The sequence below is a fragment of the Mesoplodon bidens genome (assembly GCF_964165515.1).
Source record: "Mesoplodon bidens genome assembly, chromosome: 17".
Taxonomy (NCBI): Eukaryota; Metazoa; Chordata; class Mammalia; order Artiodactyla; family Ziphiidae; genus Mesoplodon; species Mesoplodon bidens.
This window is the reverse complement of record NC_138174.1, coordinates 67400963-67413766: the sequence shown is the minus strand read 5'-3', so window position 1 is coordinate 67413766 and position 12804 is coordinate 67400963. Positions and strand designations below refer to the sequence as shown.

The window sequence follows — 12804 nt, the reverse complement described above, 5'->3', positions numbered from 1 at the left end:
TATTAGTATAGCCACCCTAGCTCTCTTCTGATTACTATTTGCATGGGATATCTTTTTCCATCCTTTCGCTTTTAATGTATTTCTGTCTCTGGATCTAAAGTGAGTTTCTCATAGACAGCGAAGAGTTGGATCATGTTTTTTATCCATTCTGCCAATGTCTGGCACAGTGAGATACCATTTCACACATACTAGGATGGCCATAATATTTTTTTAAAAAAGAAAGAAAAAAGAAAGTAACAAGTATTGGCAAGGATGTGAAGAAATTGGAAACCTCATACATTGCTAGTAGGAATGTAAAATGATTCAGCCACTGTGGAAAACAGTTTGGAGGTTCCTCAAAAAGTTAAACCTAGATTTACCATATAAACCAGCAATTCCATAACTAGGTACATACCAAAATAATTGAAAACAGGTAGGCAAACATATACATGTATATGCATATTCACAGCAGCACTATCTACAACAGTCAACAGCTGGAAACAAACCAACGTCCATCCGCAGGTGAATGGATAAACAAAATGTGGTACAAACACACAATGGAATATTAATTTGGTCATAAAAGGAATGAAGTACTGATATATGGTAAAACATGGATGAACTCTGAAAACATAAAAGATACAAAAGGTCACATGTTTTATGATTCCATTTATATGAAATATCCAGAATAGGTAAATCCACAGAAACAGAAAGTAAATTGGTGATTGTCAGGGGCCAGGAAATAAGGAGTGAATATTAATGGATAGAGAGTTTCTTTTAGGCGTAATGAAAATGTTGTAGAATTAGCCTGTGGTGATGGTTCATTAATCCTGTGCATATACTAAAAAACACTGAATTGTACACTTTGAGAGGCCAGATTTTATACTATTTAAATTTTACCTCAATTTTTTAAAATCAAATAATTAGTATAAAAATTTAGAACAGGTTGTCTCTAAACCTGAGGGGGGTGATACTGACATGGAAGGAGTATGAGGGAACTTTCTGGGGTGACAGTAATGTCCAACGTCTTAGTGGGGTTTTGGGTTACACAGGGTGGGTATGCATACATCAAAATCAGCAAATACACACTTCAGACCTGTTCATGTTACTGTATATAAATTTTGCCTCTATATAAATTTTGCCTCAAGATAACCAAATTGTATACAAATACTTAATTAAGTTAAAGACATCTATGTTGAAGTATTTAGTGGGATGCATACTGATACTTGCAATGTACTTTGAAATGCACCAAAATTAAAATGGATTAACCAATGGATAGATAAGCGATAAAGCAAACCTAGCAAAAGATTAATAGTGGAGTGTTGGTGTTGGGTGTATAGGTATACACTGTAAAAGTCTTTCAAAATGTTGCATGATTTAAAATTTTCAAAATAACACATTGAGGAAAAAGTTAAAAAACAAGAAAAATATCCAAAAGGCATGAGTACTTTGCAGAAATTTGGAATATGGTTATAAAACAGAATTACTGAGTGGTAATGTTAGAGTGTCTTCTCTTGAAGACATGACATTTAAGCCAAGATATGAAAGGCTACAAGGAGCCATCTATGTGAAGATATCAGCAAGAGTATTCCAGGCTTCCCACCCCACCCCAAAAAATCTTATTCTAAGGTCCTGAAGTTTGATGTAATCAAGAAAGCCAGTGTAGGGACTTCCCTGGTGGCGCAGTGGTTACGAATCCGCCTGCCAATGCAGGGGACACAGGTTCAAGCCCTGGTCCGGGAAGATGCCACATGCCGCGGAGCAACTAAGCCCGTGTGCCACAACTACTGAGCCTGCGCTCTAGAGCCCGCGAGCCACAACTAGAGAAAGCCCACGCGCAGCCACGAAGACCCAACGCAGCCAAAAATAAATAAAATAAATAAATTAAAAAAGAAAGCCAGTGTGACTGAAGTATGGCAGGCAAGGAAGGGAGGAGTATAAAATGAGATTGGAGAGAAAGGCAGGTGTCAAATCATCTGGGGCTTGTAGTCACAGGAAGGAATTTTAATTTTATCTAAGTGCAATGGAAAGCCATTAACGGGTTTAAAGCTGGGATCAATTGGGTGGGATGAGATGGGGTGTGTCCGTATTATTTAGAGTTTTAAAATATCACACTGACTGCTATGTGGAGAATGGCTTTGAAGTGTTTAAGAAAATAAGTAGGAAAACCATTATCCTAGTCCCTGCAAGGACAATGGTAGTCTGGAGGAGAGTGTTGGGAGTCAAGATAGTGAGTAGTGAACATGGGAGATATTTTGAATGAAGACTTGACAGTATCTATTGATAGACTGACAACAGGATGACAGGGGAAAAGGCACCAGGATAGATCTTGGGTTTTAACTTGCTAGCCACTGAGTGAATGGAGTGACATCTACCGAGATGTAGAAACCGTGGGAGAAACAGGTTTGGAGTATGGGGGATCTGAGGATCAAAAAAATTTTTCTTAAATTGGGTACGATTTGTGACTGTAAGGAAGACAGGCAGAAGAAAAGAAAACAATCAGAATAATCTGGAAGTTGTTAAAGAACAGGGTTTCGATTTACAAATTCTTTTCCTTTTAAGAATCAGTTTTGGCTTGATTGTATTAAGGACCTTTGATCCAGTAAAAAGCTCAAACTTTAATGCAAATCAAAGCTTACTGATTGCTGTTGCCTATCTCTGGGGTTAAAGATAAACTGGGGATCAATAGCCCTGTATCTTTAAACTTAAGAGAGGTCAAAAGGAAAAAATCAGGAGTGAGAATGAGGGAGACAAGGAAGGCCAAAAAACAAGTACATAGAAGTAACATATTAAGTCTTAACTGTCTCTCACCCTGTCAATGATAAGGGGCTGTCTGATTCTTAAATTCCATATATAACATGATTAAGTGCCTTATACTACTTTACACAAAGTGGTAACTCAAATTTTAGCTCTCAACCTCTAATACCATTAGTTTTCCAAAGTATAGTGAAAAATCCATGCTCTTTGGAGCTAAATGACCCTAAATTTAAAGTAGCCCACCACTCAGTAGCTCTGTGACCTTGAGCAAATTACTTACCATTTCTAATCCTTAGTTTCTTAAATGTAAATGAAAATAATTAACCCAAGAATTAGCATTAGAAATAACATTCACAAAGTGCCTGCTACATGGAAAAAATGCTCCATAAACAAGAGCTACTATTATGCAAAAGGCACCTAATTCATCAATGCTCAACGCGGTAGTTTCCTCCTTAGGCAGCCCAGATCCCTGTTTCCAGAAAAGAAGTACAGATGTGAGAGAGAAGGGAACCACAGAAAAGACAATCCATTTCATTTTCACCATGTAACACAGAAAGAGGTAAAACAGAAATCTGTGAATAGGCATGACAAATGGACCATCCGCAACCTACAAATGGATAGGTTCAAAGGTTGATTATAATTCAGTTGTTTAGAACTGGGAATGTATTTTCCCAGGGAATCAATGTTCAATTCAACTCTTAGACAAACTCACAAGAAGTCAACAAAATCATAATGTAGTTAAAATGTGATATATCTCAATAAAATTAGTAGAAAAGTGATGAATCAACCGAACAATACAGAAAACCAAGAAACTTTAATAATATGTAATTTAACTTATTTTAGAAGCTGGCACTTGAGGGAAAAGGTTTTATGGGAGGTTTCAGTAGTGACTCAGAGGGGGTTTTCAGGGAAATTTCAAAAGCTTTATAAGGCTGATGACCCTGGTTCTTTATTATGTTTTACTTCGCCTCAAATTTTATGGCTTCCCTTTCTTTCACCATAAGCAAAACACTAGCACTCTTATACTTAATAGCCATGATTGCGATCATTCATTTCACGAATGAGAAGGAGCAACTGAGGAAGAACTAGAGGAAAGACAGGAAAGAAGAAGGACCATAACGGATGTGCCCAAATATAAAGAAAAGAGCCTTCACTGAATTAGATAAACTTAGTAAGTAAAAAACTGAAGGGGGTTGAGGGTGGTTAAGTACAGCACTAAAATAGTAAGGGAGGAAAAAGCCAAGTGATGACAACTGGTCCGAGTCCCACCATGATTCACTGGTTATTTTAAAGGTCACAATTTTTTTTTTCCTTAAAGTGGAAGACAAAAAAGAGCAAGCAAAGCAACCTGCCATTTATACAAAGGGAATTCTCAAGAGCTGAAGATTCATGATTCAAATTGTGACACACCAACGGAATTCAAGATTTTCTCCTAACCCCTTTTTATTTCTCTAAACTTCTCCAAATATTCTGTTCTTTTTATGTAGATACTATTGTGATCACAGTATTATTATGTCCTGTTATACAGATGATAATAATATCTAAACTAGAACTAGAAAGATGACTTTTGACATTTGCAAGTACACAACAAAATAAAATTATTTTAGGAAAGTCTCCTCAAAAGCCAGCAGACATGTTATAGCCTCTTAGGCTATGAGGAATGCAGTGATTTCAAACCACAGAGAGAAGCTTTTGATTTTCTTAAAGACATAAACCACAAATCAGTTCCATGTAGTCCAACCTATATTCAGAATCTAGCAAATCTTCCTGAGAAGTACTGAGATGCTTTTTGATGCTTTTTGAAGCCTGAAGAAATGATTAATGAAGAGATGTTATAGTCAGATAAAATAAGATTTTCTAGGGCCTGGTCTTAAGTCCAGGACCTATATCAGTCAAATCAGCCAAAGTAAATGCTCTCCAAATGAATAAAATAATTCTAAATAATCAGAGAAAAGAAATATTAATGTGGGATGCTGAAAAGCTTGGCCCCATCAGTGCAGGAATGCTAAGATGCTGTGAATTCCTAACTACCAAGCATTGGCTAATTTCTCTCATCTACCTACAAATTTCTGTCAAATGTAATCAAATATGAACTGATTAATAAACTGTAAAGTTATTTAATAGCATTACTAATCTATGATAAAAGTATGCCCATGCATTTTCTTAATTAACAGGTATTGAAAATACAATGTCAAGAGTGCCAGGAATATTTCTGAAAATAAAAAGTCAGGAAGCACTGCCCCAGTATAATTATACATACAACAGGCAAGTAAAACAGTCATTAAGACATCCTTCAGTTTACCTTTTACTCCAATTTAGAATATTCTGTTCTCATTTCTCACATTCTATTTTCTCTTTCCTAGCAAGATTTTTAAGTTGATACTTAAATTCTTAGGAAAAGGTAAAAACGTGAAGAGCCTTGTCAAATACGAAATCTTCATGTTAATCATGTATGTCCTTTAGTAAGTTGCATTCAACTACATATATATAAATTTATATTACATCCAATCTCAAGAACTATTAAGACAATTCCTTCTTTTAATTAGCCAGTGATTTTCTCTTACAAAGGAACTATAATTAAGGTCAAATTACTCTTTAAAGTTCCCTTTCATAATAGAATACGGTAATTCCGCTGATAAATTCTTCCAGAGGAACAAGTAATCAGAAACCTGAAACTATTAAACTATTATTTGCTCCTCGGGAATTACGTATTACATGTTTACTCAACCATATCTGCTAAAAGACATAGAAATCCTACCAAAATTGAGAACTTACCAATTTCCCTTGCAATTCTGACAGCTTCATCTGCATCCTGTAAAAGCAGGAAATGAGACCCAACATTAATCCCATCAACCATTGCACAATGTCTTTAGGGCAGTCATATATTGCACTACTGCTTCCTCCGATTCATTTAATGTTCAATTTTACAACCTTCTAACTCTTTTTATTCAGAGAAATGTAAAATTAATACCATAAGTGGAATGTAAATTCTACCTCATCCTTATTATATTAAGAAACTCAAAGCAGTTTGAAATGAGCTGGCAGGAAGCACTACCAGAATTGCCAAGTGATTTGGTGCAGTTGCTGGAATTTAACGGCAGAATTTAGATGTTTACAATCAATACCGAACCATAAATCAGATCATTAAAGCTTGTCCACAGCCAGCTTGTTTCTGTCTCTGATATTTATATGTCATGTTTTCCTTGATTCTGTCAGCAGGGGGAGTTGATTCTCTATTGTTTGGGAGGAGATCAACAGATTTTCCAGAAACAAAAAAGTAAGTTTCTCGTATCTATTTCCAGAAACAAAAAAGTAAGTTTCTCGTATCTATAGGAATTGCCAATTGTTCCCCTCAAAAAATTCCTTTAGTAATCTGCATTACTTTTTCTTTTTTCTTTCATCCTTTTTTTGGGTACATATTTTACCTTTACCAGTTACACCTTGTTAACATAAATTAAAACCTGAAATTCAATGAACCATCTAGTGGGGGGAAAACTACCAAAAAGCCAAGGAAAGAAAAGGCATTCTAAAACAGTACAAGGTAACACTGTAAATCAACTATACTTCAATAAAAATTTTAAAAATAAAAATAAATAAAACAGCACAAGGTAAAAGTTTATGAATGTAAGGATTACTTACTTCTAAATATCAACCAATGCCACTGAATGGACCAAAACTTCCCTTGAATCTAAACCATTTCATTGATCATTAATTCTCACCTAACACGTCCAACACAGGACATTTCCCCCAGATAACAGTAAAGAGAAAGCTGAAAAGATTTTAAATCCAAGTAAATCCTAGTAAATTTAACTTTTTAAATAATTCAGTGACATAAACTAAACTATCACAGGGAATGACAATAATGTTTTGAAACCATTAGCTGGTAAGAATGCTTGAATTTTTAGAAAATAACTTTAAAATATCAAAGTAAAGGTTGGTATTTTTTAAGCTTTTAAGCTAATACTTCAAAAATGTAGAGTAACCATGTCAGAATCCTCCCCCAAAATGGGAGGGCGGGGGATGTTTATAACTGCTTCATTCATGTCTAATAAAAAAAAAAATCTTCCTTAAAAGTCTTCAGTACCTAATAATGTCCCCTGAATAAGGAGCTTGGCAGGGGAAGTTGTCAGAAAAATTTAATTTCCTTTCATTAGCCAGTCTGCTCCACAAATAGGTGCTTGTTAAGTTCAAAGCAGTCCTGAAAGCAACATCAGTTTTAAGTCTTTTTTTTTTTTTAAACTCCAAGCAGTCACATCTGCTAATGAGATTTTCCAAATAACAATTGTTTCAAGTAAGAGATAAATCTATACTTCCCATTCTACCGGCAAAAAATCAAGGTTTACTGCTTTATTACACCTTGCTGTTTTCACTGACCTTACATTCTCCAAATTTTAGCTTAAAGGGATAAAAATCCATGAAAAGGGTCATTTAATAATGTTAGTGGTTTCCACACATTGAGTTTGAAGGTTCTTTGTTCAAGCCAGTGACAGTTATTGGAGAATACTTCCCCTTAATAGCCTCTCTGTCAGGAAGTGTTAAACCTGCCAAATGCGGACAATTAGTGCCTCGCGAACAAAATACAGGAAGAGTGCTGGCTGATGGAGACTGGATTATAAGAAGCCTAGAAGGAAACTTTTAACATGTCTTTTCTTTCAAACGTGTAATAGTATATTTGCAAAAGATATTCAGAGAGAAAAAACCCTGCTATCTAAAAGGTTCATTACCTTGAGAGAACTAACAGGCAATGTTAGTTCATTAGTAATATTTTAATATGTATTTATATATACATATTATGGATGGACTGTGTACAGAGAGATATGTTTACACAAAGCAAAACTTCTAAAAATTCTTTAGCTGCTACAAATCCAACACTTCGATAAACTGCCACAAAACAATCTTGTGTTTTTAACTAATCAGTACGCTTAAGTTTTCTTACTATGAAAAGCAAATTCTACTAAATGACCTTCCAAGTAAAATCAAACCTGTCTTTAAAATTAATTTTTCACTTGTCATTCATTCATCCCAAAATATTTAATTAAGCATATATTATGTACTAGACATTAAAAATCTCTATTATCAGTTTCAACAATAAACTATTAAGTACACCTAGCTCCAATATGTTCTTTCAGCACATATACTAAACTACTTTTAAAGAGATAAAAAGGTCCTATATATTGGGGTTGGCCAAAAAGTTCGTTCGGGTTTGCTGCACGATGTTACAGAAAAACCCAAATGAACTTTTTGGCCAGCCAGCCCAATAGCTCCAAATTCAATGGCACTGACACATCCCACAGTGTAACTTCCCTGTAGGGCTACAGGTAGAAAAAAATTTTGTAGTAAAAAAAAAAAGACCAACAATTCATCTGACAAGGAAAGGGTTGCAGGAAAGTATTAAGCTATATGATTCTAGAACAGCAGCAGTTCAAGAAATGGAGAAAGAGGAAAGAAGCCAACAGAACCAGTAACCATTTCTTCTACTCCTCTATTTCAGCACAGCTTACATTAAGCGAGCTCTATCATCCAACTGAAGAATAAAACAGTAAAATATTCTGTTTTACAGAGAGTATGATGGGAGAGGTAGGTAGGTGATGTTGCTATAACCAAATAGGTAGATCGCAACAATGTAAAAAGGAGCTAAAAACAACTGGATGCTTTTTCTGCAGGCCCAATTTATCTGTTAATGGCCTGTAGCACCCACCTGTGAGGCAGCAAAGCCCAGCAGCTAAGAACATAGATACTGGAGCCCAAAGGCATGGGCTTCAATGCTGGCTCAGTGACAGTGAACGCATTACCTACCAGTATGCCTCTATGGAATTAGGTTTCCTCATCTGTAAGATGGACATAATATCTCATAGGGTTATTAAGAAGATGAGATTAGTAACAGCTGAAACACACTAGAACAGAGTCTGGCAAATGCTAAGCACTCAGTTAAGGTTGGCAATATGTGATAAAATGGGCAGCCCGCACTCCCAACTATCAAGTTTGTTCCTTTCCTGCCTGCCCTTGGTTGTCCTATCCTGTGGTCATCACTCATTCTCTGAACCTGTATGATACAGAACTAATACTGGCGCTACAATACTGCAAAAATGTGCACGTGCACCTCCAGTGCCCTTCACTGGATCAGATGATCCGAGTACTCTTTACAGCTGGTAAGCAGGGTTCTTCTTGGGCAGGGAAGGGAAGTAAAATCTGTAACAAAGACAGGCAAATTCAAGTGGTCCTCCCTGATGTTAAACACCCAATTTATTTCTACAGTGACAGTAGTGTCCAATACTGGCTCCACCACCCACGATTCAGGCCACACCTCTCCCTTCTCACTTGCTACATACAGCCTACTTACCAACCCTGAATTCTGTACTCGCTGGATGAGAGTCCTGCTACTCATCAGTATGGGAAGCTACTTAGTTTACTGCCCTCAGCTGGTTCTGAACAAATCAGTGACTGTTTCTGAAGAAAACAAAATAATCATTGCTTCAAGACACTATGGGCATGGGACTTCCCTGGCGGTCCAGTGGTTAAGACTTCGCCTTCCAGTGCAGGGGGTGCGGGTTCAATCCCTGGTTGGAAGCTAAGATCCCACATGCATGCCTCAGTGGCCAAAAAAACAAAAAAACAGAAGCAATACTGTAACAAATTCAATAAAGACTTTAAAAATGGCCCACATCAGAAAAAAAAAAAAAAAAAAGACACCATGGGTAAAAGCTCTATCTGTACACAAAAAACATCCTCAAACTATTCTGCATTCATATACAAAGTACAGCAAAACTTTCAACAATCCTGGGTTCAGGAGATAGGTTCCAGCTGATTCTATTTTCCAGATAATTCCAAGTCAAACAGAAGACTCTTTCTGTTGAATTTATTGATATTTTCAAATCTAAAATTTAGTACACGTTTCTCTTATTGTAAAACAGCATGATAAACATAACTGGACCCTTTTCAAAAATATAAAACCTTAAAGCCTTTGAAGCATCATCAGGAAAGTTATTCTCGGTTTAGCAGGGAAAAAAGATAACTGATGTCTAATATTGTACTTTTTAATTACTAGGACACAGCTTTCCGATTTTTTGGTTTTTTTAATGATTCCTTTCACACTAATTTGTTGTTGTTATTATTGGCTCTTTCTGCTAAAGCAGAAGTGCAGTGTTTAAAATCTGGCTAACTAGGTGATAAAAACAATTACTACTTTAAACCTACACTGCATAATTTATAAACCTCACTCAAAGATACTACCATACTCTGCCCTGAGATGTAAATATTACTATTCTCTCTTACAGAACAAGAGAAACTCAGAGAAGTGTAATAAAGTTCCTGGTAAACTGGTAGGTATTAGAACCAAATGCAGCAATTTAATCTTTGTTGATTTCTCCCTCTGCTTCACACCTGACATCTAACAGATCACAAAATCTTACAGATTCAACTTTCAGTGTCTCCCTATACCATCTACTTTGCTCCATCCTAATGCCTTATTTTAGGCCCCTAACATTTCTTGTCTGGGTGAAAGGAAGAGCATTCTAATTTGTCTACCAACCTCAAGTTTTGCACTGCTCCAATCCATTTTCCACATCACAATCAAAATAAGTTTTCTAATTCCACAATTTTTATCATGTTAACTCTTCTGCATGAAACCATTCAGAGGCTCCCAAAGCCACAAAAATAACCTCCACGTCCAGATGCATAGCATTCAAAGTCATACATATCTGGATCCTAATTCTCTCTCCAGCCCTGTCTAACTACAGCCCCTCACACTTGCATACCTGCAGTTTGCTAAAGTTCCCATGGTCTCCCAGCTCCAAGCTTTTACAAGATATTTTCACTGACCATAATGCTGCATCTCCATCAATTCCCTTCACTTTTTAGCTAACTCACTACTACTCAGACTTCAGGTTATCACTTAAATATCGTTCCACTGGAAGTTCTACCATGACACCCTTAAACTAGGTTAGGTGCCCCTCCTACATGGGCCCAACACACTCTGAGCTTCACATTATTAAAATGTATTAAATTGCCTGTCTATCTGTAGGTCTCCCTAAGGGGACTTGAAGCTCTTTGAAATCAGGGTCTGCGGCTTGTTATTTTTCGCTAAACAAGTGGGCTGGGATTCCAACCCTGTCTTCCAACAGCTTCAGATGAACACTCTTCATTCATTCTGCTCTCAAGTTCCTGAGATCAAGTTAATAAGATACTAAAGAAAATGAAAGGCAAATATTTCATACCAGATGACTACTTGAATACTTGACTACTTTAAATGACACTTTAAAACAACATTAGTTTCTCTCTAATGAAAAGGGTGACTCTGGGCTTCCCTGGTGGCGCAGTGGTTGGGAGTCCGCCTGCCGATGCAGGGGACACGGGTTCGTGCCCCGGTCCGGGAGGATCCCGCATGCCGCGGAGCGGCTGTGCCCGTGAGCCATGGCCGCTGAGCCTACGCGTCCGGAGCCTGTGCTCCGCAACGGGAGAGGCCGCAGCGGTGAGAGGTCCGCGTACCGCAAAAAAAAAAAAAAAAAAGGGTGACTCAAGAACAAGACAAAAGGAAACCGTTCCAGAGGACTCCTTAAGTACCACACACAACGTTTTAAAAGAATGTGGGAAACCATCTCCATATAACGTCCAGATAACATTCAAAATAATCAAATGGAAAAGGAACAAATGTTTTAAGGAGAAATATAACAAACTGAAACCACATTAATTTACTCAAGTACTTGGAGAAAAAAAAGTAGACTATAGTTGCCAAGAAAATAATTGCTTTAAAAATACCACAGATCAATGGGAGAAAAAAAAAGTATGGATTTTTAAAAGATGGAATTATCTATAATTAGAACATATAGTCTTCCAATGCAAAAGTATTGCTTAATGCAGTTGCTAAAACCACAAGGTATTCCAAAAATTTACACTATGTGCATCAGCAAACCTCTATCTGCATAGATACCATCAAAAGCAATCTTTTACCTAACAAATCTAAACTACAAAATGTGAAAAGTAGTGTAGTTCCAAATGAATGTGGAATTACTACACAAGGATTCTAAAATAACCAAATTTAAAAGAAAAAAAATGTACAGTCTCATATCAGAAATAATTAAAAGCAAACTAGAAATAAAACTAGTATTAACATTTGTCTGAAAAACAAAGGAGCATTTCTTAAAATTATTTTTAAATGCTTATCTGAAAACTACATCCTGCAGGTTCAGTTGTGGTTTAACAAATTAATTCAGACAAGAGGTGTTAGGAACTGTATACCATACTTAAGTTAACACAGGTAATGAGAATCTATCATCATCTGAGAGTGTAAACAGGATCTTAAAGATCACCTAAGGCATACAAGGAGACAACACTAACAAGACAGTGGATTTACTTTCTTCAACTTTCTACTTTTCCCTCTTTTCCAAATTAACCGAGGTTGGAAATTCAAATGCAGATTGTCAAATGCAGCCTCCCTGAAAAGACAACCAAAAAAACCTGTTGATCAAGCAAAACCAAGTTTACTACCTACTACAGTAAAGGATACCATCACTTTGAGGCAATCTTGGAGGCTCCACTGGAATCAGTTCAAGACCTACTAAAAGCCACAGTTCAAGATCCTAGCTTCAAAAACTGCAGTGCTCCTCTGATGCCCACTGAGCCCCCCACGCTCGGGGGTCTCCCCAGCCACAATGGTGAGAAAAATCTCACATTGGGGAGAGCTCCAAAAAATCCTCAACATTTTTTGTTCTGAGTCCATAAGACAAAGTTCAAATGGAAGAAGACAAGCATAGGACCTATAAGTTCATGTTCATGTGTCCAGGAGCCAGTGACTTCAGAAGGTTTCAAGGGTATCCAAATAGGACAAAATTTGCCTTGAAACCCATTATCAAAACCTTGAAAACTTTCCCCTGTCTTGACTTATTTTTTTGTCCATGGGAGTCTGGGTCTGGAAGAGATCTCCCCTCCAAATCCTAAACCACCAAGGCACTGCACACTGTCAGGTCTGCAGTTAGAGATGGCCAACCATTATTTGGTAAGCCACTGCAAGACTTTTGTAAACAGGTTTGTCTCAGGCTGCCTGTGCTGTAAGTCAGGCTACTCCTCAAATGTATT

At 36.8% G+C, this 12804-nt stretch overlaps 1 protein-coding gene across 2 annotated transcripts in view; it reads right to left on the bottom strand.

Annotated features, from left to right (window-relative positions):
- Window positions 1-12804, bottom strand: part of PCCA (propionyl-CoA carboxylase subunit alpha) — a 359511-nt gene that overhangs the window by 253884 nt on the left and 92823 nt on the right. For both annotated transcript variants that reach the window (XM_081214648.1, XM_081214649.1), the window contains one exon: window positions 5509-5545. In XM_081214648.1, coding sequence (XP_081070774.1) covers window positions 5509-5545 — 37 coding nt within the window. The remainder of the gene's footprint in view (window positions 1-5508; window positions 5546-12804) is intronic.